Raw genomic sequence first — 23,854 nt, forward strand, 5'->3', positions numbered from 1 at the left:
AATAGGGCGGTAAAAAGTTTTACAGCGGAGAAATTTTAATATTTCAATGCTGCAATTGTTTTTTAAATAGCTTTTATATTACACTTAGTGTTTATTTCGTAAAGGCGTAGACGCGGTCGTTTGGTATCAATTATTACTGAAACCTATGTGGCTGGTGCTGGAGGAGCCGGTGCATCGAGAGACAATTTGTAGAGGGTGTAAAGTCTGAGTGGCTGCATTACCCAGTACCAGTCTATAAACGTATATTCGGATTCTCACGGTGATCAGTGGACACTGTCTCATTCATGGGTGCAAAGCTGCCGCATTGTATGTGCAGTTATAAGTAGACCAGACTAAAAAGGGATGTGTTACCTTTATAAACCAGAGATATAGAGTGATGTTAAAGGGAACCTGTCAACAGGTGGGACCATGCAAAACTCCAACTAGTGTTAGGGACTGTCCCTGGAGACCATACTTCTGTCTGTAGCAGCAGAACTGTGAAAAATACTTTTATATTACAGGATGGTAGCTTCTCCAAGAGCACTACGGATATATCCTCACACTGCTGCACCCTCACCCTGCTTTGCACTTCGCCTTTATGCAGCTAAATCTATCCTAATTGTACATACATTGTGCAGATATGGACGTCATGTCAGTGGTCCACTTGGAAAAGCCATATCTTTTAAACCACGGCAGCTAGAAACACAGTACTTGTGCCATTTTAAAGAGGAGAATCATCACTGGTAGCTGGAGATTCAGATACCAATGAGCCATAGTCACAAAAGGGTTAAAGTGCCCGTCAGGGCTCAGATCCAGTGATGAGTGAATATATTTATGGTGGAAAACCCTGCGGCAAATGCTAAAACTCTCTGTAGCAATACTGCATAAGATGTATGTACAAAGTTTATAGGATAAGAGAATAACAGGCTGAGGTTCATCTGCGGGAACTCACCCCCTCCAGCAATCCAGAGAACCAGTATCCCATTCACACCAACTGATAGAGCATGCGTCCTGCTGCTCCATATAATAGTATGGAAGTGTCGAGCACAGCGATCAGGTATCTCCAGTATATTCACCGTATATTTGAGTGTCATATATACCGGAACGATGTTCCCATAGTATTGGAGGACACATGCTAGCTCTGCCTCTACACCAAGCGTGGGGAATGGGACCCGTTCTTGTGAACAGTTCTTGTTATACTATCTGTGTAAACATGGGACAAGCCCTTTAAGGCTTTTTTTATAAGGGGGAGGGGCTGAATATACAATATCATATAATGTATACTATTTTTAGTGGTAGACATTTAATTAAACCAATGTGGTGTTGCTTCATTTTTTACACTGTTCACCCTTAGAAAGAGTAAATAGAGAAATAGAGGTATTCTCCCAAATGCAAGCGGTGAAAGGCTTTTCAATGTTAACAAAATGTATCATGTATAATTAAAAATAATATGCTACTTAAAGTTTTAATTTAACCTTTTTTTTCTTTCGCATTTGGTGTCTACAACTTTGGTGTAACGCAGAACAGCAAATCAATGGCAGCAAACGCTCGATGCCATTCAACAGAACCAAAAATATCTTGTTGGTCTAAAGTTTGTTCATAACAGCAATTTTAAAGAGGTTTTCCCACGAAGAAAATGTAGGCCCTATCCATAGGATAGGGCCTAACTTGCTGATCAGTGGGGGTCTCAGTGTTGAGACCCCCACAGATCACGAAGAGGAGGGGTCCTATGGGGTCCCATGTACCTCCGTTGGACCTCTCGTCGCTCCGTCAGAGTAATAGAGCAGACGGCTGCGCATGACCCTTGTGCTCCATTAATCTCTATGGAGCTGATGGCAATTGCCGAGCACTGCGCTCACTGATCTCCGTCAGCTCCACAGATTAAAAGAGCAGAACGGTCATGCACGGCCGTCTGCTCTATTACTCTGACGGAGCGTCGAGGAGTCCCACAGACCCCTCATTTTCGTTATCTGTGGGGGTCTTGTCACCGAGACCCCCACTCATCAGCAAGTTAGACCCTATCCTGTGGATAGGGCCTAACTTTTCTTTGTGGGAAAACCACTTTATAGAGATTTTAACATGAAAAACACATGATAGGCAAAGGCTAAATAAAGAGAGCAAGTGAATTTTTGGAATATACTTTATGGAAGAAAAAAACTGAAAGGGTACTTACCTGTACCAGAGGAGCTGCTGCAAGTAGTATGCTGGAGCTGAAGGATATAAATTATACTGTGTTACACCATTGCAACAGTACAATGTTTGATTGTATTGTATATGATAATAACAGATTGTACAAGAGACAAAAAAATGGTTATAATGGGAAAGGTGTCATTGTTTTCAGGCTGGATAATATGTATTAGATATTTGAGGACTTTGGCTCTGCATAGTGGCCACACCAGGAAAGGGTGGCTATGCTCCTATTATTAGATGAGCATCACTAATAAAGAGGACCTTCCTACTAGTCATTAGTATCATAAAAGATGGCCTATTATATGGCTAGGGATGTACGAGCATGGTCAGCCCCTCTGTGCTGTAGCTTCACAGGCCGTTACATTGTTTCACCCTCCACCTCTGCTCCTTCAACACTTCCCCCTTACCGCTGCCTGATATAATCTCACACAGTGGGAGGAGGAAGGTGTAACAGCCTGTGAAGCTATAGTGTAGAGAGGCTCTTTTAACACCCCCAGAGCCCTTCAGGCTCATTAGAATAATATGTTGATTTTAGAAGGAAGGAGGCCATGGCTAACAAATATAAGAAGATAACCACAGTCACGGTGCCTGGATCTATGAGTAAGTGTCCCTGGTTTATCTTGCATGATTTTGCAGTAAATTTCCCTTAAGAGTTATGTTATGTTTTGTTATATTTTCAGCCGGCTTTGAGCATTGTAGTTTTGAGCCATGGTTGACAAAGGTGGGGAAGGAACAATGCTGTCTATTTGATCAAAGGAAAATCAGGGAGAGATATCGTGCCCCGATTAGCAGTGCAGCCGCTCAGCTCCCCAAAGAGAGGAGAGAGGCGAGTAACACTCATCCTTCCCTCCTCCTGCTGGCCTGCGGCTCACGCACGTATACATAGAGCCTTAAGGGGGTTTGTCCATTATTAATCCCCAAGTGATGTTTACACAGTAAACTTTACTCAGTTGTGGTCTTAACACTGAGTGATGGTCATTGTAAGATACCAGAGTGTGCGCAGGGACTAGCTAAGCAGAGGCTTTATGATTCCACTGTGCTATGACATGCTGTGGGCTGACTATGTGGTTAGATTATCAGGGTACAGGTTTATCTACACTTTTATAGAGCTTCTGAAGATTCTACTAGTATCTGACACATAGAAAAAAAGAAATGGCACAGATCAGAGTCATATGATGGATATAAGACACAATGACACACTCAGCTTTGCCTTTTAACCTATAACACATACAGTCAGCTCTGCTATGCCCTCCCTCCCCTCAGATCAAGAGCTTATCTAGTCTGTAGAGCTGCTGTCTCCTCTGCTGGACAGGAAGTGCCTGTGTCTGTAGTGCTCTCCGCCTCCTGCCCCTCCCCCTGCAGTAAAAGAGAAGCTATTCATGCCAGAGGAATCTGCCCGACCATAGTTAGGAGTTTACCGTCGTATCCAGGGACAACCAACATGTAAACACCAGGACTGATACATCTGTGAACTGCTATATTTTTGTTAATAACAGTGAATTAGAGAATGTGTTATTTTCTTATCCGGAATATATTTAGGACTCTTTTCTTTGTGGGAATACCCCTTTAATGATTATTTGCCCGACAATTCCATAATTCCATTTTCCCTAACCAGCTTCAGTAGGATAAGAAGCCCCAACACTGATGTAGAAAGTTTTAGCCGTGACTGATAGATGGAAGGGTCACAATGCCGTCTATAGGATAAGGACTTAATTGCTGCTGATTTACACTTTCTATTAAACCTTTCCAGCTGCAGACTAATATCAGGAGCAGAGAACATGAAGCACGGGGGCTGCTGCAGAAATGTATTCCGGACTGAGGATACAAGTGGCGGCAGTATACAATTGGGATTATGGCTTCTCCATGTCTAGATAATGTAACAGCCCCGGGTACCTGTAATAGCCTTTGTGAGGACAAATGATGCTCCATGTTCACGACCACCTCGAGGCTGCAAATAAAAACAGGACAATTACACAGCAGGAAACTCCACCAGGTCACAAATCTTTCATGTAATTCTGGAGGCGGCTGTTCGGCTGCCAAGTACTGAGCTCTATGTACACGTCCGGATAATAGGTCTGGCTTCATTAGCCGCCCACAATGTTTACTCTATGCCTAGTGCTTTTATACACTGCGCACAGGTTATACGGATTATGATTTCAGCACCGGACTACAATGTGCAGTATAGGACAGGCATTCCTGCACATACAGCTCTGGAATATAGGACTGATATACTTATACACAGCCCAGACAAATGGATATGGCCAGAGGCAAATTGATGTCCACCCTAACGCCACCCTCAGCTCACAATAGTGCCCCATTTCGCTGATCAGATTTTTTTTTTTAACTACATGCAATATACAAGTGTGTCAATCATCTGACTGGTTACAGAAACACAGTAACTTAAAGGAAATCCACCCTCAATATGATAAACCAGGGACATTAATCATAGATCCAGGCAGCAGGATTGTGGTAATCTTCTTATATTTGTTATCCATGGTCTCCTTCCATCTAAAATCAACTTTAGAATTGTGCTAAGGAGTCTGAAGGGCATTACCAGAGCCCCTCTGTGCTGTAGCTTCAAGGACTGTTACACTGTGCAAGAACCCCACCTTCCTCATTGTCAAATTACAGCAGGCAGAAGGATGGGAGAGTGCTGGGAGGACAGAGGGGACGAAGAGACAGTGTAACAGCATGTGAAGCTACATCATGGAGCTAATGCCCCCAGAGCTCTTCAAACTCATTAGCATAATTTTAACATTTGATTTTAGAAGGAAGGAGGCCGTGGATAACAAATATAAGAAGATACCACAGTCACTGTGCCCCTGGTTTATTATGATGGATTTTGATGGTAGATTTACCTTACATGTACCCTAAAGTAGCCAAAAAAGGAATGTAACACTATTAAAGGGGTTGTCTGCGATCTCTTTTTTTTTTTAGCACAGGCCTTGGGTGAAATAAGAGCATGAAAGAACCTATACTTACCTCATCCTTACCTCCGATGCATCATGGCACCTCCTATCACTGTGGGCCTCTCTTGGCATACAGAGGCGCTGGGGTGACCTCACAACCACAGCCAGAGGCCATGGTCATGTCACCGCTGCACCTCTCTATGCCAAGCCAATGCACACATTTGAGGCCTAATGCCATCTTGTTTTATAGCCCCCAGGGCTAGAACTGTGCTTATTTTTATCCAATGTTAATTTTTGCAATTTCTCAAATATCAGAATTAAATAAGACAATAGAAAACAAGAGTAGAGTAGAGCTACAAGCACCCCATGCACAGCACCCATAACACTCAAGCTCTCCCATCCCACAAAGTCCACACTGTAAGCCCTGAGGGTGCGTTGACACAAATGATGTTTTCACAGTGTTGTGTTGTGTGCATGCGAAACACCGGGTGCTGGTTATCAATCGCATACGATTCACTGGAAACATAGATGCGATCAGACCAAGCCCCCACCCCCAGGTGTTTGCATTGCGTTTGTAAACACAACTCAAACACCATATGGGAAGGCACACTTAAACAGCAGTTCCCAGGTTTTCACACCTTATGGATCATATCAGGTCAAAATTTTGAGGAGAGCAACTATTAGCATAGGCTGCCTGATAGCGATCATGATCACCTGAGTCTACATGAGCATGATGGGGGCAGTGTTTTGGATGAGCAAGAATTATCCTGCCCAATCATGTTATAGGGCGAGTTGGAACTAAGAAAACAGTAGCCCAGTCCTTCTGCTCTCCCAAATATGGCCGGATGGCCCTGTGCATGTACACCTATTATTTATAGATGGGCCGGTTCTTGCAAATCACGTGGCACCAAGTAAACAGCTTACAGATCCAGCTAATAGAGTCCTGGGCAGGGAACCATCTTCTATGGTGTTCTACATTGTGACCAGGATAAAACTATTACTGGAGTAATGCAGGAAGAGGGAGCCGAATAAGCAGGTGGATATTTTCCACCCTAGTCCCCTGTGAGTTTCCATATTAATGGAAAATCTCTAACTATACTCTATACATTGTGCTCAGTGATGGTCCAGATTCTAGATTCATTTAAATCACCACTCACCAAGGTCAGTGGTCCATTCGGACAAACCACGGAATTTAAAAAAGGATTTGTGTCGCAAGATCAAGCACTCACATGCACCAGGAATAAGAAGGTGAACTCCGGCAGAACTCGGCGCAGCAGCAACACATACAGGAACTCGGGCGCACGATTTAAGTGAATCGATTTGTGATGAACCTGTGATTTAGGGTCTCAAACTGACCCAAATTGCAAGGCACAGAGGTGCCGACTGCTTCCATGGCAGCCCTGGGATCCTATGATGGTCGCCAAGGCTGTCAGCAGTAAGTGCTTTCAGCACAATCTAACACAAATGTGCAATACATTAGTATCAGAGAGTGTTATATTCTGCAAAACAAGGCAACCATAAAAAAGTTATACAAATGGGGCATCGCTGTAATCGTGGTTACATATAAAAGAAAATAATATTCTTGGTACAGAGAACTTCCAAAAAAAAAAAAAAAAAACTAAAAACCCTAAACCAGAGTTAAAGATTTTCTTACCCCCACCCACAAAATCTCATTGAGAAGCTGCTGAACCCCCATAAACAATGCACCTGAAAAGTGGATCTCATCCTTAAAATAATAAGCCCCCATATGTCCACATTACAAAAAACACAATTTATAGCCTGTAAAATGCAGATCTGCTCCTTCCGTTCTTTGCCTGGCCGTGCGCCCATACAGCAGTTTACTACCACATATGGGGTATACTCGGGAGAAATTGGGTATCAAACTGTGTGGAGCTTTATGTCATTTTATTCATTGTGAATTTTTAATTTTGGGCCAAATTAAAGTTGGTTTCTCATACATTGAGGGTGTAGTTTCGATAATGCGTTAATTTATCTCAATACAGCTGGCAGAAATTGCCGAGCTCGGCGCTCAGTAATCTCCATCAGCTCCATAGAGATGAATGCAGCAGCACGGTCATGCGCGGACTTCTGCTCCATTACTCTCCCGGAGCGACGAGGTATCTGGGACCCCATCAGACCCCTCGTTTTCGTAATCTGTGGGGGTCTCATCACGGAGACCCCAACTGATCAGCAGGTTCGGCCCTATCCTGTGGATAGGGCCTAACTTGATTTGTGGGAAAACCTCTTTGAGGGCGCGTTCACACGTTGCATTTTGGTCACGTTTTCATTGCGTTTGAAACGCATATACAACAGCTGATGAGAGTGAATTTGCCTAATTAGATAACCGTTTACGTTTGTAAATGCAATGTTAATGCATGCGTTAACACATCGCATGCGTTAACGTGTTGTTAACGCATGCGTTAACATCGCATTTATGGTGCGTTTTGTAAACGGACATGTTAACGGTGATGTAATTAGGCAAATCACCCCTCCTCAGCTGTTGTATATGCGTTTCAAACGCAATGAAAACGCAGGTCAAAACGCAACGTGTGAACGCGCCCTAAGGGTTTTATGGACTGTCTTTCAATATTCAGCTACAGACATATACAGCTCCGTTTGGTTAGAATTAGGGGTAAAAAAAAATACTGCGTCAAATGTTTTACATGGTGCCTTGCTGGAATATTGAAAAAGAGCTCAGTTACATAATTTATCACTTCATGTCACTGGCTATATATGGGGGGGCAGGCAGTGGCTATATATGGGGGGGCAGGCAGTGGCTATATATGGGGGGGCAGGCAGTGGCTATATATGGGGGGGCAGGCACTGGCTATATATGGGGGGGGCAGGCACTGGCTATATATGGGGGGGGCAGGCACTGGCTATATATGGGGGGGGCAGGCACTGGCTATATATGGGGGGGGCAGGCACTGGCTATATATGGGGGGGGCAGGCACTGGCTATATATGGGGGGGGCAGGCACTGGCTATATATGGGGGGGGCAGGCACTGGCTATATATGGGGGGGGGCAGGCACTGGCTATATATGGGGGGGGGCAGGCACTGGCTATATATGGGGGGGGGCAGGCACTGGCTATATATGGGGGGGGCAGGCACTGGCTATATATGGGGGGGGGGCAGGCACTGGCTATATATGGGGGGGGGCAGGCACTGGCTATATATGGGGGGGGGCAGGCACTGGCTATATATGGGGGGGGGCAGGCACTGGCTATATATGGGGGGGGGCAGGCACTGGCTATATATGGGGGGGGCAGGCACTGGCTATACATGGGGGGGGCAGGCACTGGCTATATATGGGGGGGGCAGGCACTGGCTATATATGGGGGGGGCAGGCACTGGCTATATATGGGGGGGGCAGGCACTGGCTATATATGGGGGGGGCAGGCACTGGCTATATATGGGGGGGGGCAGGCACTGGCTATATATGGGGGGGGCAGGCACTGGCTATATATGGGGGGGGCAGGCACTGGCTATATATGGGGGGGGCAGGCACTGGCTATATATGGGGGGGGGCAGGCACTGGCTATATATGGGGGGCAGGCACTGGCTATATATGGGGGGGCAGGCACTGGCTATATATGGGGGGCAGGCACTGGCTATATATGGGGGGGCAGGCACTGGCTATACACTGGGGGGCACTGTCTAGCTATATACAAAGGGGCTGCTGGATACATACTAGAAAGCAGGTTACAAATGTATTTCCCACTCTTGGCTTATACTCAAGTCAATAAGTTTTCCCAGTTTTTGTGTTAAAATTAGGAGCCTTGGCTTATACTCGAGTATATACTGTATTTACATTACATCTTTTGGGATAAAAAAATTCTCTTTGCCTTATTCTTACACGTTACTTTTTCACACTTCATTGCATGGAGCCGGGTGAGTTGTGAGGTTTTGTGGGCACAGCTAATATCTTTGTTGATACCATAGTTTGGAAATGTAGTACTGTACCCATTAATTACTTTTTCTTAAAATTTATATCAGTGAAAAAGTGGCAATTTGATTACCCTATATACTCGAGTATAATACGACCAGATTATAAGCCGAGACCCCTAATTTTAACACCATAACTGGGAAAACCTATTGACTCGAGTATAAGCCGAGGGTGGGAAATGCATTGGTCACACCTCCCCAAGTATACAGCCAGCCCAGCCAGCCCCCTCGTAGTCTACAGCCAGCCCCCTCGTAGTCTACAGCCAGCCCCCTCGTAGTCTACAGCCTGCCCCCTCGTAGTCTACAGCCTGCCCCCTCATAGTCTACAGCCTGCCCCCTCATAGTCTACAGCCTGCCCCCTCATAGTCTACAGCCTGCCCCCTCATAGTCTACAGCCTGCCCCCTCATAGTCTACAGCCTGCCCCCTCATAGTCTACAGCCTGCCCCCTCGTAGTCTACAGCCTGCCCCCTCGTAGTCTACAGCCTGCCCCCTCGTAGTCTACAGCCTGCCCCCTCGTAGTCTACAGCCTGCCCCCTCGTAGTCTACAGCCTGCCCCCTCGTAGTCTACAGCCTGCCCCCTCTAGTATACAGCCAGCCCAGCCTGCCCCCTCTAGTATACAGCCAGCCCAGCCTGCCCCCTCTAGTATACAGCCAGCCCAGCCTGCCCCCTCTAGTATACAGCCAGCCCAGCCTGCCCCCTCTAGTATACAGCCAGCCCAGCCTGCCCCCTCTAGTATACAGCCAGCCCAGCCTGCCCCCTCTAGTATACAGCCAGCCCAGCCTGCCCCCTCTAGTATACAGCCAGCCCAGCCTGCCCCCTCTAGTATACAGCCAGCCCAGCCTGCCCCCTCTAGTATACAGCCAGCCCAGCCTGCCCCCTCTAGTATACAGCCAGCCCAGCCTGCCCCCTCTAGTATACAGCCAGCCCAGCCTGCCCCCCTGTAGTATACAGCCAGCCCAGCCTGCCCCCCTGTAGTATACAGCCAGCCCAGCCTGCCCCCCTGTAGTATACAGCCAGCCCAGCCTGCCCCCCTGTAGTATACAGCCAGCCCAGCCTGCCCCTGTAGTATACAGCCAGAGATGACTGGATAATAATGCAAGAAATTTGGTTCAAACATCTGCCAGGCGGTCTAGGACATGCACCCAGCAACACGCCTTGAATCATTATGGCCGATGATTCATACCGGCATAAAATAAGGTTTAGCTTTCCATTACATAACTTTTATAAGCATATAGCCTATAAGAGGCTCCATGTCTCCAGAAAGTCATGCTGGAGGGGCTGCCCGGTGGCTAGCATTACAGCCTTGCAGTGCTGGGGTCCTGGGTTCAAGTCCCACCCAGGTCCATATCTGCAAAGAGTTAGTATGTTCTTTTTGTGTTTGCATGGGTTTTTTTTCCGGGTCCTCTAGTTTACTCCCACACTCCAAAACATACTGGTAGGTTTATTAGAGCCCCATTGGGGATAGGGATTGATCTGACAAGCTCTGTGCAGCGCTGCGTAATCTGTGTACACTATATAAATAAAGGAATTATTATTATAGAGGGGAACGTTGTGCGGCAGCCACAGGGTTAATGTAAATCCAATGCTATAAAGAAGGTACGGAGGAGAAAGACAGTTACTACGGGGCACAGCAAGAAGGAAGGCACAGCCGCTAGAGGGGGGGACAGCCCCTGGCGGGCACAGCCGCTAGAGGGGGGGACAGCCCCTGGCGGGCACAGCCGCTAGAGGGGGGGACAGCCCCTGGCGGGCACAGCCGCTAGAGGGGGGGACAGCCCCTGGCGGGCACAGCCGCTAGAGGGGGGGACAGCCCCTGGCGGGCACAGCCGCTAGAGGGGGGGACAGCCCCTGGCGGGCACAGCCGCTAGAGGGGGGGACAGCCCCTGGCGGGCACAGCCGCTAGAGGGGGGGACAGCCCCTGGCGGGCACAGCCGCTAGAGGGGGGGACAGCCCCTGGCGGGCACAGCCGCTAGAGGGGGGGACAGCCCCTGGCGGGCACAGCCGCTAGAGGGGGGGGACAGCCCCTGGCGGGCACAGCCACTAGAGGGGGGGGCAGCCCCTGGCGGGCACAGCCACTAGTGAGGGGGGGCAGCCTCTGGCGGGCACAGCAACTAGAAGGCGGACAGCCCCTGGCGGGCACAGCGACTAGAAGGGAGGGGGGGGACAACCTCTAATGGCAAAAGAGTCAGACATGTCTATTGTGCTGTGTGTAAGTCCAGTGCCAGCTGTGCTTCCATTACTCAGCCTCCGCACTTGTCAGCTCCTGTGCTACGTGTCCTCCCCATCCACCTGTGTGTGCTGTACTGTCACCCGGGCACAGCTCCTATGTATAACACCCTACACTGCGCCCGGCTCCCCCTCACCTGCACATCGGGCTCCGGGGGCCACTCTGTGTTTATTAACAGATCATACAGAATGTTTTCTTCACTATTCCCGCTGGCAGCCGTGTCCATAGGCGCCGCCATCTTTACTGCTGGCTGTGGACTAGATGTGTACGGCGGCCGAGGAGGGACATACAGCGACATCCGTATTTACCAGAGAGGAGAAATGATGACGCGGCGTTTTCACTGTTTACAGAAACAAACGCTACAAAACGCCCGCTCTCCGTGATGACAAGTCACTATGGTTAATTAATGGTAAACTGGAAAGAGGTAGAAAAACTTACAAAAAAAATTAAGCAAAGAAACACAAGCACAATAACTACATTTTTTTACCTTCTCCAAAAAAGAAATTAATTTTATTTATTATTTGCAAATATTTTTATTTTCACAAGGTTTGCACCGAAAAAAATCATTATGAGACACACTACAAATGCATTTATTGCAGGTTTTTATAAGACATATTAAAAAGGGGTGCATTATTTTCCTCTTCCAATAAACTTTAACCTATAGACCAGACTATGGCCAACACTGTAGACCCACCCTGACCAGACTATGGCTGACGCTGAAGACCCCCCTGACCAGACTATGGCTGACACTGCAGTCCCCCCTGACCAGACTATGGCTGACACTGAAGACACCTCTGACCAGACTATGGCTGACACTGCAGTCCCCCCTGACCAGACTATGGCTGACACTGCAGTCCCCCCTGACCAGACTATGGCTGACACTGTAGACATTTCTGACCAGAATATGGCTGACACTGTAGACATCCCTGACCAGACTATGGCTGACACTGTAGACACCCCTAACCAGACTATGGCTGACGCTGCAGACCGCCCTGACCAGACTATGGCTGATACTGTAGCCCCCCCTGACCAGACTATAGCTGACACTGCAAAGCCCCCTGACCAGACTATGGCTGACACTGTAGACCCCCTGACCAGACTATGGCTATCACTGAAGACACTCCTGACCAGACTATGGCTGACACTGAAGACACCCCTGACCAGACTTTGGCTGACACTGTAGACATTTCTGACCAGACAATGACTGACACTGTAGACACCAGTGACCAGATTATGGGTGACATTGTGGACCCTCCTAACTAGACTATGGCTGATACTGAAGACACCCCTGACCAGATTATGGCTGACACTGTAGACATCCCTGACCAGACTATGGCTGACACTGTAAACCCCCCTTGACCAGACTATGGCTGACACTGTAGAGCCCCTTGACCAGACTATGGATGACACTGCAGACCTCCAATGACCCGACTATGGCTCACACTGTAGACTCCCCTGAACAGACTATGGCTCACACTGTAGACACCCCAGACCAGACTATGGTTAATACTATAGACACCTCTAACCAGATTATGACTGACAATGTAGACATCCCTGACCAAACTATTTCTGACATTGCAGACTTTAAGGACCAGAATATGGCCGATACTGCAGACCTCCAGAACAGCCTATGGCTAACGCTCAACCCCACCACCACCCACTCCCCGCCTGACGATATAAACTATTGAAAAAATGAGCTTTCCGGGTGTATATCCATAATATGCAATGTGAATATAGCCTAACAAGTATATAATGTTCTTGTAAAAGACCCTCATACTGCTGGTTAGTTTTTCTACTGAGGTGTATACAGTATGTAAATGCCCCCAAGCTATAACAATAAAAGTACATATGTAATGATTATTAATGGAATATATGCAAACCAAATACATGGCCGAGTCATAAAACAAGAGCCTGCATCACCCTCAGTCATAATCAATGTATAGAAACATTACACTGTGGAGGAATTAATATTTTGTACAGAAATCCAATTTAGGTTACACAATGATAAATGTTTCCTGTATAATTTATTTAGCGTCATGAAATGTATTTCCAGAATTCTGGGGAAGATAAATTTCCCATTTAATACCTTCTATTCATCACGGCAGCACTTACACTATTGTTACTTATTTAAGGGATATGCCTGCTCCTCATAAATGGGCCCCGGGCTCTTTATAATCATCAGTGCAATAAAATAACGTTAGCTAATAAAAACCGCTCTCCGTACTTCCCCGCAGGCTCGGGCTCCCATGGTGCGGCATGATCTGCCTTCAGGGGATTAATGCCTTTTTTTATTTATTGCCACCTTGTGCTTGAACATAGAAGGAGGAGAGACTCCTGGTGTAAAATCAATATGCATTTACTTAAAGAGTGTACTACTAACTGTACTCATACATACATAGGTCTTACCCCTGGGATTGGCAGTGATTAGTAAAACAGGAGTCCCCCTATGTCATAGGTCTGACCACCTGCGGTTTCCTTTTATGGGAAAGAGCACTGTATGTGAACATCTACAGGCGGTCCCCTACTTAAGAACACTCGACTTACATACGACCCCTCGTTACATACGGACCTCTGGATATTGGTAATTTATTGTACTTTAGTCCTAGGCTACAATAAACAGCCATAACAGTTATCACAGGCGTCTGTAATGAAGCTTTATTGTTAATCCTGGTTCTTATGACAACCCAACATTTTTAAAATCCAATTGTCACAGAGACCAAAAAAGTTCTGGCTGGGATTACAATGATAAAATATACAGTTCTGACTTACATACAAATTCAACTTAAGAACAAACCTACAGACCCTATCTTGTATGTAACCCGGGGACTGCCTGTACTTAGTTACCATAAAAGTAATCGCATACCTCCTGTTCCGATCCTTCCTTCACTCTTCAACATCTCTGTCCTTTAGTGATGGGTCACTCGCGAACAAACCATCTCTAAGAGCTGGGTCATTGGGGTGAATGACAACAGTCCTGGCTAAGAGCCAATGGATCGCTTAGCCCTGCCCCAAATCTATTTCTGGGTCACGCCCTTTTAACGCAAAAATTCTGGGTTAAAGTAGAGTGGGGTGGCTGCCTACCTGAAAATCTCTCCCTGTGTAATTACATAGGGAGCTGTTCGGAAGCCAGAAGTGCCGGCTCTTTATAGTAAGCTGACCCTAATGATCCGGCAGTACTATAAAGACTCAGACTTCCCATCACTACTGTCCTCTCACTAGATCCTGTACTGAGCGCAAGCTCAATGGTGTGAAGGAGCTGTTGGACAACATGATCTATGTGTGGGATTTTGTGATAAGATAGCAAAATGGAGGACAGTACGGAAGAGGCTTTCTGAAAGTCAGAATATTTCTAGTTGCCCATGGCAACCAATCAGCTTTCATTTTACCAGTGCTCATGAATAGTTTAAAGGGGAGCAGTGATTGGTTGCCATGGGCAACTAGAAATGTTCAGACTTTAAGACAGCTTGATAAATCTGCCCCTATGTGCGTCTTAAGATGGGACAATATAGCCGTATATACTTGAGTATAAGCCGACCCAAGTATAAGCCGAGGCCCCTAATTTTACCAAAAAAAAACTGGGAAAACATATTGACTCGAGTATAAGCCGAGGGTGGGAAATGCATTGGTCACAGCCTCCCCAGTATATAGCATGCTGGATCCTGCCCTATAGTATATAGCCAGCACCTGCCCCCCAGTATAGAGCCTGCCACCCCATATCCCCCAGTATATAGCCAGCCTCCTGCCCCAGTATATAGCCAGCCCCCTTCCCCAGTATATAGCCAGCAGCGGGGGAAGCCGGAAAGGTGAGTTCTGATATATTTTTTACCCGAGTATAAGCCGAGTTTGGGTTTTCAGCACATTTTTTCTGCTGAAAAACTAGGCTTATACTCGAGTATATATGGTACTTTCAGTGATATTTCAGTCATATTTTTAGGGACACAGTGTGGAGTTGTGCTCCATATGTAGAAATCAATAGGGTGGCAAATTCATTCATTCTCTATATTTTTTGTATATTTCTTTAGTGACATCACACCAGAGAATATTTTTCTGGACAGCACCAGCTATATTAAAATTGGAGGTTATGGCCTCTGTGCCACCAATGTGAATGGAGATAATAAAACCTCTGGATGTGTTGGAGCTAGGAAGTATATGGCTCCTGAGGTGAGGAACAAGTTCTAAGTTCTATAATACCTCATGACATTATAAGACTTTATCGTTCCTATTAATGACTGTTTTGTTCTCCCTCCCTTTCCACGTGGTCACAGATCTTTAGCCAGGATCAGTACGATTCAGCTGTCGACTGGTTCTCACTGGGAGTCATTGGGGCACATTTACTTACCCGGTCTTTTCACGATCCCCAATCTGGATGGTCCGACGTAGATAAAGTCCGGCGCGATTCACCAACATCGTGCGCCCTGATCCTTCATCTGTCGCTTCCTGCTGAGGTCCGCCGGAGTTCACCTTTTTCTTTGCGGTGTAGGTAAGTGCATGTCTTGCGACACAATTTGCAATGTTAAATCCCAATTTGTGTCATGTGAAAGCCGGCACCAAAATCCGATCGTGTGCACCAAAAACCCGTTAAATGCGACGCAACAAGGAAATTGCGGGGAAACCCGACGAAAATGCGGTCCGCGGACCCTTAGTAAATGAGCCCCAGTACGTTCAGAATGGCAACTGGGAAATATCCCTTCAATGTTGAGGGCCACTGGGCAACATTAAAGGAGTCAGTGCTCCATGACCACCCAGTGTATCCAGAGGAGCTCTCCCCAGATCTAAAGGAAGTGATTGACCAGGTGAGTGGTCACTACCTGGAAAAACTGATGGACGCATCTGCAACACCCTCGCCGATGCAATGGCGAGGGAGGGTTTGCGAATACGTCCCACCTGCATGTAATCCCATTACACAACATGGTTCTGATAGGACATAGGGATATTGCAGTGGTGAATCCTGCCTGGCAAGGCAGAGGTTAAGTATTTTGTATAATGCAAGATGCTGTTATCCAATGATATGTGTTACATCCTGTGCTCTGTAAGCTGAGATGTGATTGGAGGAGCAGCCACCACCTGACCAAAGGGAAGTAATAAAACCCTCTGGCCAGGAATGTTCTGGTTCTTTCCAGAGATCTTTTCAGAGAGATTCTGTTGTAGGAGAATCAGTGAGTGAGTGAGCAATCTCTGTCTAGCCCATACCAGAGCAGGAAGAGCCTAGCCCCTGCCTCTGAAGAGTGGAGCATTAGACTAGAGTTAGTGTAGTGAGGAAAAGGGGTATCATCTTACCTTTGAAGGTGATACCTGAAGCCCTACAGGACAAGCTGAAGCTTCCTACCAGGACACAGCTGCCTCCCAGCCTGCCCTCTACTTCCAGGCTGGTGAACTATCTCCTGAGGCTCCCTCCAACTCACATCTCAGCACCCTACCTACCTACCTGTTAAAGGCACGTTTGCTGCGGTTCCTGCGGTTCAAATAAAGAACTGTAAGTTGTTTTCTTCAACTTCTGTCTCCGTCTGGTCCCTGCTAATACGGCTGCCTTCATCACCGGCACCCTGTCCATCACCCAGAGACTCACACTCGGGACATTAAGGGGTTGCCCCAGGGAGATCCGCTATAGCAGCCTCTCCCTCATCTTTTCTTGCCAACACCACCCTGCTGGAGCCTGCCAGGCTGTAGGACAGCCCTCCGGTTTCCCCGTACCAAGCACCGTGACAATAGCGTGCTTAGGCCGCAACCGCCAGCCACTCCGGTACTGCGGGCCCCGGCTGTCTCCAGGCCTCACCGTCAAAGGGCTAGGCCCCGGTGGGGGATGTTGCAAGTGGCGTCACGAACAGGATTATTACTTCTGTGCCTTATCCTGGCACTAAAGACTTTCCTTTATTAAAAGACTGTGCGGCCTAACCCTGCTGCCATCCGGGTTTAGGCCTAAGGACTTGTACGTTTCTGGAATGAACTGTGTTATACTGCTGCCACGTGCGGTCGAGCGCCGCTCCCGCACTCCAGAGGTTAATCCTGGCAAGAACTGTACCAGCTCTGCTACATCTGGCGCTGCCGCGCCCGAAGATTTTTACCTCAGGAACTGTGGCGCAGCAAATAATTCAAGCCCGCCAAAACCTTCACTGGCGGGAAACCCAGATGACGCATCAAGCTCCACCCACGCGCGAAGGGCGCGAACCCCGCCTCCTGTGGCGCAGGAAAAATTAGAGCCCGCCACAGCTCTTGGCGGGAAGGACTCGGACTCCTCCCACTGGCTCGAGGCGGACTTCCTGCCCTGCCTCAGAGAAGCGCCAGAACTGGAGTGGACTTTGGACAGAGAGGACAACGCCATGTGGGGTTCTCCGCCTTTCCCTCCTGTGGAGCGTCCGGAGTTTTATGAGGTCTTAGAGACTATGGTGGTGGTCTCTGCGCAGCCTGTCCGAAGACCCTCCGCTGGACATCGGCTGCACCGAGGATTGACTCGGGCCTTCGTCACCAGGACATGCTACCAAACGGTGACGCAGTATCAAATTCCATCCGGGCGGTTCCTCGTCCCCATCCCGGCTACCATCCCGGTACCGCGGGTCCACGTGGAGGCGCCACGTGGGGAGGCCCCGACTCCTGCTGAGCCAACGCCTGGGCCTAGTGTGGCCGTTCCACCTGCTCCGAGGCCTACTACTCCTGTTGCGCGGCCTGCTAGCCCCGCTGTAGTGGTTCCTGACCCTCCGGTGGTTCCTGCTCCTGTTCCGGCACCTACCTGTCGTCCAAGGAGATCCGAACCCGAACCGGAGCCACGAGCCCCAGCGCCGAAACCTCCGCAGCCTCAAGGCCGAGGTGAGGCCGCCCGCCGGCGACTCCGAGACGCTGTCTCGGACCAGCGACGCCGAGAAAAGGAGGCCCAGCGGTACATGGCCGGTCGATCTACAGCTGGAGCTTGGGTCGAGAAGAACCGCACCACCGGCATGGTCAGGTTCTTCGACAAGCGGAAGGGCTATGGCTTCGCTACCCAGGACTATACCGGACGGGAAGTATTTATACCCCGCCGGTCCGTCAAGAGGCCTGATCTGCCGGAGAGCCTGCACAACCTGAAGCCGGGAGAGTGTATCGAGTTCTCCCTGCAGGAAGGACCTCGAGGACCCTGGGCGGCTGGCGTGATCCGGATCCCCGATTCCGACGAGGACCGCTACTTCCCGCAGGACGACTGGTATGAGGACGACGAGTGGCCGGAGTCTCCGAACACCTCTTCCTCCTCGGCTGCAAGTCCCCGGGCGGTGACCCACGTGAATGCCCCATCCACAGTAATTGTGAGTACGGGTCCCATTGCCATCCATGGGCTGGGCATGATACAGGGCGCCACCCCCACCGATTCCCCTGCCGGGAGCATTGCCAGGTCCCGCGGCTCTTCTGTGGGAGAAGACATCCCGGCTAGTGAACCTTGTCCGGAGGTTCCATCTAGGCCCGCATCTCCCCTTGCCGGTTACCAATGGGGTGATGACCCGGCCCCGGAAGAACCGGAGCTGGAAGGAGCCGCGGCGCGGCCGCTGGACTCCGTTTATTTTTTCCTGGACCCCTCTGTGGTCCCTGGCTCAGTTGAGCCCCCGGCTGGAACAGCCGACACCCCGGGCGACAGCGCTCCTCCCCCTGAAGGTTCGGAGGATGTTGCTGCACCTGCAGTACCCACTGCTGTCACCGGGTGTCCCCAGCCGGCACCTGCTTCCGCTGAGGACGCACAGGATTCCCTGCAGGAGCTGGATCCTGTCTTTGCTGAACCCAGCGATACTGACTAATCCCTGAAGGGCTGTAGCCCTCTCCAGGTACTTTGTACATATTGTATGTATAGCTCCATTTTCCCCAAAGAGCCAGAGACAGTCCTGAGACTCTTACCCTTATTTATCTCAGTCAAGAGATTATACACTGTCATGTGCTATGATAGCACCCTTCCTCTGCCACAGCAGAGATTGCTTCAAAGGACTCTGTCCCTCTCCAAAAAAAGAGGAGACCCTTTGCTTCTCAGTGCACTTTTCCCCACCTCAAGGGCTGTACCCAGAAGATGGACTTTGTCAGTAGAGACCTTCTGTGAGACTTTTGCCAGATACTCCAGGGAAAAGTTGCTATTGCTATTGACTATTATTCTGCACTTAATGCCTTCCTTTTTAGGTATGGACATTCTGTTTGCACTTTTTATGCCTTTTCTTTGCAGGAAAAGAGACATTTGCTACCGTGCTACTCTGAGTAGCCTATCTATCTGTAACGTTATGTTATAAGATGTGTACCCATTGGGCTCCTAAGCCAATGTGAATTAACCTGTTTGCACACTGTCATATATGCCAGTAGTCTGCATTAACCCTTTCATAGGCTTTTCAGGTTGTAGTGTGGCTGCGTCGGGCCGTCTCTATGTAGTACAATGTTTTATTGTGTCACATATGCCAATGTATGCATATATACACTATATAATTGCCGCCAGGGAAGAAGCGTTGATAAAACAAATATACAGGCCTTGGTGCAAGGAGTGGATTACAGGACATGACACCACACCTTTCCTACTGTACAGTTCGGTTTAATGGCGTCAGCGACCAACTGTCATACAGCTACATGTTTTGTCTTAGTCCGACACCAACCCAGGTGCCTGTCTCCAGGACCATGGGCGGTTTGTCCCTACACCTCACATAGCCTGCACTTCCCAGAAGTGCCCTTAGCCCCCTCTGAGCCCCAAACCATCTGTAGTCGAGCCGAGGGCGGCTCTTTCAATTGCCCCCGGGGTATGCAACACCCTCGCCGATGCAATGGCGAGGGAGGGTTTGCGAATACGTCCCACCTGCATGTAATCCCATTACACAACATGGTTCTGATAGGACATAGGGATATTGCAGTGGTGAATCCTGCCTGGCAAGGCAGAGGTTAAGTATTTTGTATAATGCAAGATGCTGTTATCCAATGATATGTGTTACATCCTGTGCTCTGTAAGCTGAGATGTGATTGGAGGAGCAGCCACCACCTGACCAAAGGGAAGTAATAAAACCCTCTGGCCAGGAATGTTCTGGTTCTTTCCAGAGATCTTTTCAGAGAGATTCTGTTGTAGGAGAATCAGTGAGTGAGTGAGCAATCTCTGTCTAGCCCATACCAGAGCAGGAAGAGCCTAGCCCCTGCCTCTGAAGAGTGGAGCATTAGACTAGAGTTAGTGTAGTGAGGAAAAGGGGTATCATCTTACCTTTGAAGGTGATACCTGAAGCCCTACAGGACAAGCTGAAGCTTCCTACCAGGACACAGCTGCCTCCCAGCCTGCCCTCTACTTCCAGGCTGGTGAACTATCTCCTGAGGCTCCCTCCAACTCACATCTCAGCACCCTACCTACCTGTTAAAGGCACGTTTGCTGCGGTTCCTGCGGTTCAAATAAAGAACTGTAAGTTGTTTTCTTCAACTTCTGTCTCCGTCTGGTCCCTGCTAATACGGCTGCCTTCATCACCGGCACCCTGTCCATCACCCAGAGACTCACACTCGGGACATTAAGGGGTTGCCCCAGGGAGATCCGCTATAGCAGCCTCTCCCTCATCTTTTCTTGCCAACACCACCCTGCTGGAGCCTGCCAGGCTGTAGGACAGCCCTCCGGTTTCCCCGTACCAAGCACCGTGACAATAGCGTGCTTAGGCCGCAACCGCCAGCCACTCCGGTACTGCGGGCCCCGGCTGTCTCCAGGCCTCACCGTCAAAGGGCTAGGCCCCGGTGGGGGATGTTGCACATCATAGAGATTCTTCCTTGTCGTTCCTGATGTCCTCAGTCACATGATTTTTATGTTTCCCCTCAGCTCATGTGCAAAGATGCTGAAACCCGCCTGGCATTTGGCTTCAATATAAGCATCCATTATTTTCGACGATTGTCTACGAGAAGCTCGGAAACCTCCCATATCACCTGAAGGTCAGAAGATCTTCTGGTGTTTCTCGTACATCAGCGACCGATGGAGAAAGCTCAAACATCAAGTATGGCCGTCTCTCTCCAGGTTATTAAACCGCCCAAAATTCTGGAAAGATTGGTGAGATTATGATCAATGTGTATATCATGATTATTTTATGCCTGTTGTTCTTACCTACTGTATAACATCTTCTCTTGTGTTAGCAGATATCCCAATTATCATCATCATTGTCTTCATCTTCTTCATCAACCTAGTCATTGACACCTCATTCAAGTCATTGAATGTCATCATCATCACATTCTCAGAATCTTCATCCATATAATGGGCAGCATGGTGCCCCACCCTACATCTCTATGTTTACCTATAAAAAAATCTCCTCCAAAGTCAGGCAAATATGACTTTTCTCATCTCATTTGAGAAGAGGTGAGTCACATTTAGTGGTTGCGGGTGTGGTTTCACTTCAGAAGCCCCTATCTGGTTCCATTATACCTAGAACCATGCTTTTTGTGTCATATAAAAGATAAGAATCTCATCCTCCAGGTCACATTTTACAGTTCTGTAAGCTACACAACTGGACATAAAGGCTATAATGGATGTTTACCAGCTATGTCTTTTGCTGTCTGTATCACTGATTCAAAGTGATATTGAAAGATAAGTTGCTTATCTTTAATATGACACAAAAAGCATGTTTCTAGGTGCTAAATAACAGAAGACATTGGGGGTCATTTACTAAGGGTCCGATTTGCGCCGATTTCCCCTGAATTGCCCCTGGATTTTGGCGCACGCGATTGGATTGTGGCGCATCGGCGCTGGCATGCATGCGACGGAAATCAGGGGGCGTGGCCAAACGAAAACCCGACAGATTTGGAAAAACCGCCGCATTTAAAAAAAAATCTGTTGTGGAGCTTGCACTTACCTTCACTCAGCCCGGCTCGGTGAACTCCAGTGCGTTCCGATGCTTTTCAGCGCAGCAGCGCCACCTGGTGGACGGCGGAGGAACTACCTTAATAAATCCCGTCCGGACCCGAATCCAGCGCAGAGAACGCGCCGCTGGATCGCGAATGGACCGGGTAAGTAAATCTGCCCCATTGGCTTCTTTAGTGACATTTCCCCTGCAACCACTAAACTTGACTCATCTCATGTGAAAATAGGATGAGACGAATCATATTTGACTTACTTTGGGGGGATTTATTAAAAGGAAAATAGTTGATATTTCACATAAAAGAGGGAATTCTATAAATTACATTTTATCCCCTGCCTTAGGGGGCTGGTAGTTTAGTAAAGTAAAACCTGGGTCCACTATAATTTCTACCAGTTTGTGATGTCTTTTTTAAAAGGTTTGTGAAACAATTTAACACATTTCACCAAATATGGACATAATAGAGAGAAATGAACATGCCTCTCTGCACTGTCCATGTACTGCGCAGTGCTGTTGCTGGCTCAGATGTTGTAGTGGGTGTCAGGTATGATAATACTTGTAACCTGCTGCAACACAATGATTTTGAGATAACTGCGTTCATAGACATTCAAAGGGGTTCTTCAGGCCCAAATACGACCTAATGACCAATTTTGATATTGTTTCCATATATTATGTTTCCATATATTCCCCTGCTATATTTGGCCTACTGCATGTACAGACAAATCTTCAGTTTTGTCTACAACCTGATTAAAGTTTGCAGATAGAATTACTAATTGATAACACCCCTGACCCCTACCCCTGACTAGTCGTCTACTACAGTGATTCTGTTGGTAAATTTCCTTTAAATTTGCCTCCAGATGTCCTGAGCTCCTGACTGCACATCTGCACACTGCACCCCAAAAAATACCACAGTCCCTTGCAGGATAACAGTGCTCCTTAAATATATATACCTTTTTTATTAAAACTCAACATACTGTCCCTCCTTATATAAAAAGAAATCCTTCCAAATGTATAATAATATATGCAATATTCTTCCTGAATACATTTTAATATATTACCCCCTGTTAAATTAATTATCCTATATATAGAATAAATTATGGAATGTACAGCACCCCTGTCCCGGATTGAAAGGCCTAAAAATCTGAAACTTTTTCACACAATCTGGGATGGTTAGGAGGTTTAGGAGGATTTCTAGTCATGCCCAAGTTTCTATGTGTAGCAGCTTTATCCTGTTGTTGTATAAGGTTGTCACAAAGCTGTTACTATGAGCTGTATATTTTCGTACTGTCAACCCACTACCAGATTAGGGCTCCTAGATGGCCCTTACTGAGATCAATATTTTAGAGTCCTCCCCCTTGTTCTGGCTATTTTTCTTAAATGTAAAAAAAGAGCCTTAAAAAATGAAAAGGAGGCGGGGAGGGAAGGGATTTTTTTAAAAAAAAACAAAGCTGTACAGGCAGTTAAGTTCTTAAAGGAAACCTACCACTTCTGAAGGTAGGTATGAGATGCAAACACCGGGCACCAGCTCAGGGTGAGCTGGTGCCGGTGCTTAGTCCCGTTAGTGTTAAAACCGCGGTATCGCGGTTTTAACACTTTTTAAACTTTATAGCCTCCCCAGCCCACCTGCAGAATTTTAAAAACGGTCAGACAACCCCTTTAATACTAGCTTTAGTAAAGTAAGTTTGAAGGTAGATTTATTATAAAAATATGCCCTGAATTAAAGAAAACAGATAGAAGTGTATACTTGTAAATCAAATTTATGATGTTCTTTTGACGCTATTCTGATACACATGCATACAAAAAAAATAAT

The 23,854-nt window shown here is 47.7% G+C and overlaps 1 protein-coding gene and 1 long non-coding RNA gene across 5 annotated transcripts in view; one reads left to right on the forward strand and one right to left on the reverse strand.

The window, feature by feature from the left end:
- The window catches only part of NBAS (NBAS subunit of NRZ tethering complex), a 415,971-nt gene extending 404,430 nt beyond the window's left edge, over positions 1-11,541 (reverse strand). For all 3 annotated transcript variants that reach the window (XM_072143606.1, XM_072143607.1, XM_072143605.1), the window contains exons 1-3: positions 11,388-11,541; positions 4,063-4,117; positions 2,153-2,189 (exon numbers count right to left, since the gene is read on the reverse strand). In XM_072143606.1, coding sequence (XP_071999707.1) covers positions 2,153-2,189; positions 4,063-4,117; positions 11,388-11,489 — 194 coding nt within the window. In that variant the 5' untranslated portion in view covers positions 11,490-11,541. The remainder of the gene's footprint in view (positions 1-2,152; positions 2,190-4,062; positions 4,118-11,387) is intronic.
- LOC140122585 (uncharacterized) lies at positions 11,474-21,343 on the forward strand. Of its 2 annotated transcripts, none has more exons than XR_011854344.1 (4): positions 11,474-11,675; positions 15,274-15,412; positions 15,517-15,731; positions 21,021-21,343. It is a non-coding gene; the product is annotated as an uncharacterized lncRNA (long non-coding RNA). The 2 variants fall into 2 exon arrangements; XR_011854345.1 differs by having other exon boundaries at positions 11,474-11,660.
- Positions 21,344-23,854: the final 2,511 nt, after the last annotated feature.

The sequence above is a fragment of the Engystomops pustulosus genome, chromosome 3, assembly GCF_040894005.1.
Source record: "Engystomops pustulosus chromosome 3, aEngPut4.maternal, whole genome shotgun sequence".
Classification (NCBI taxonomy): domain Eukaryota; kingdom Metazoa; phylum Chordata; class Amphibia; order Anura; family Leptodactylidae; genus Engystomops; species Engystomops pustulosus.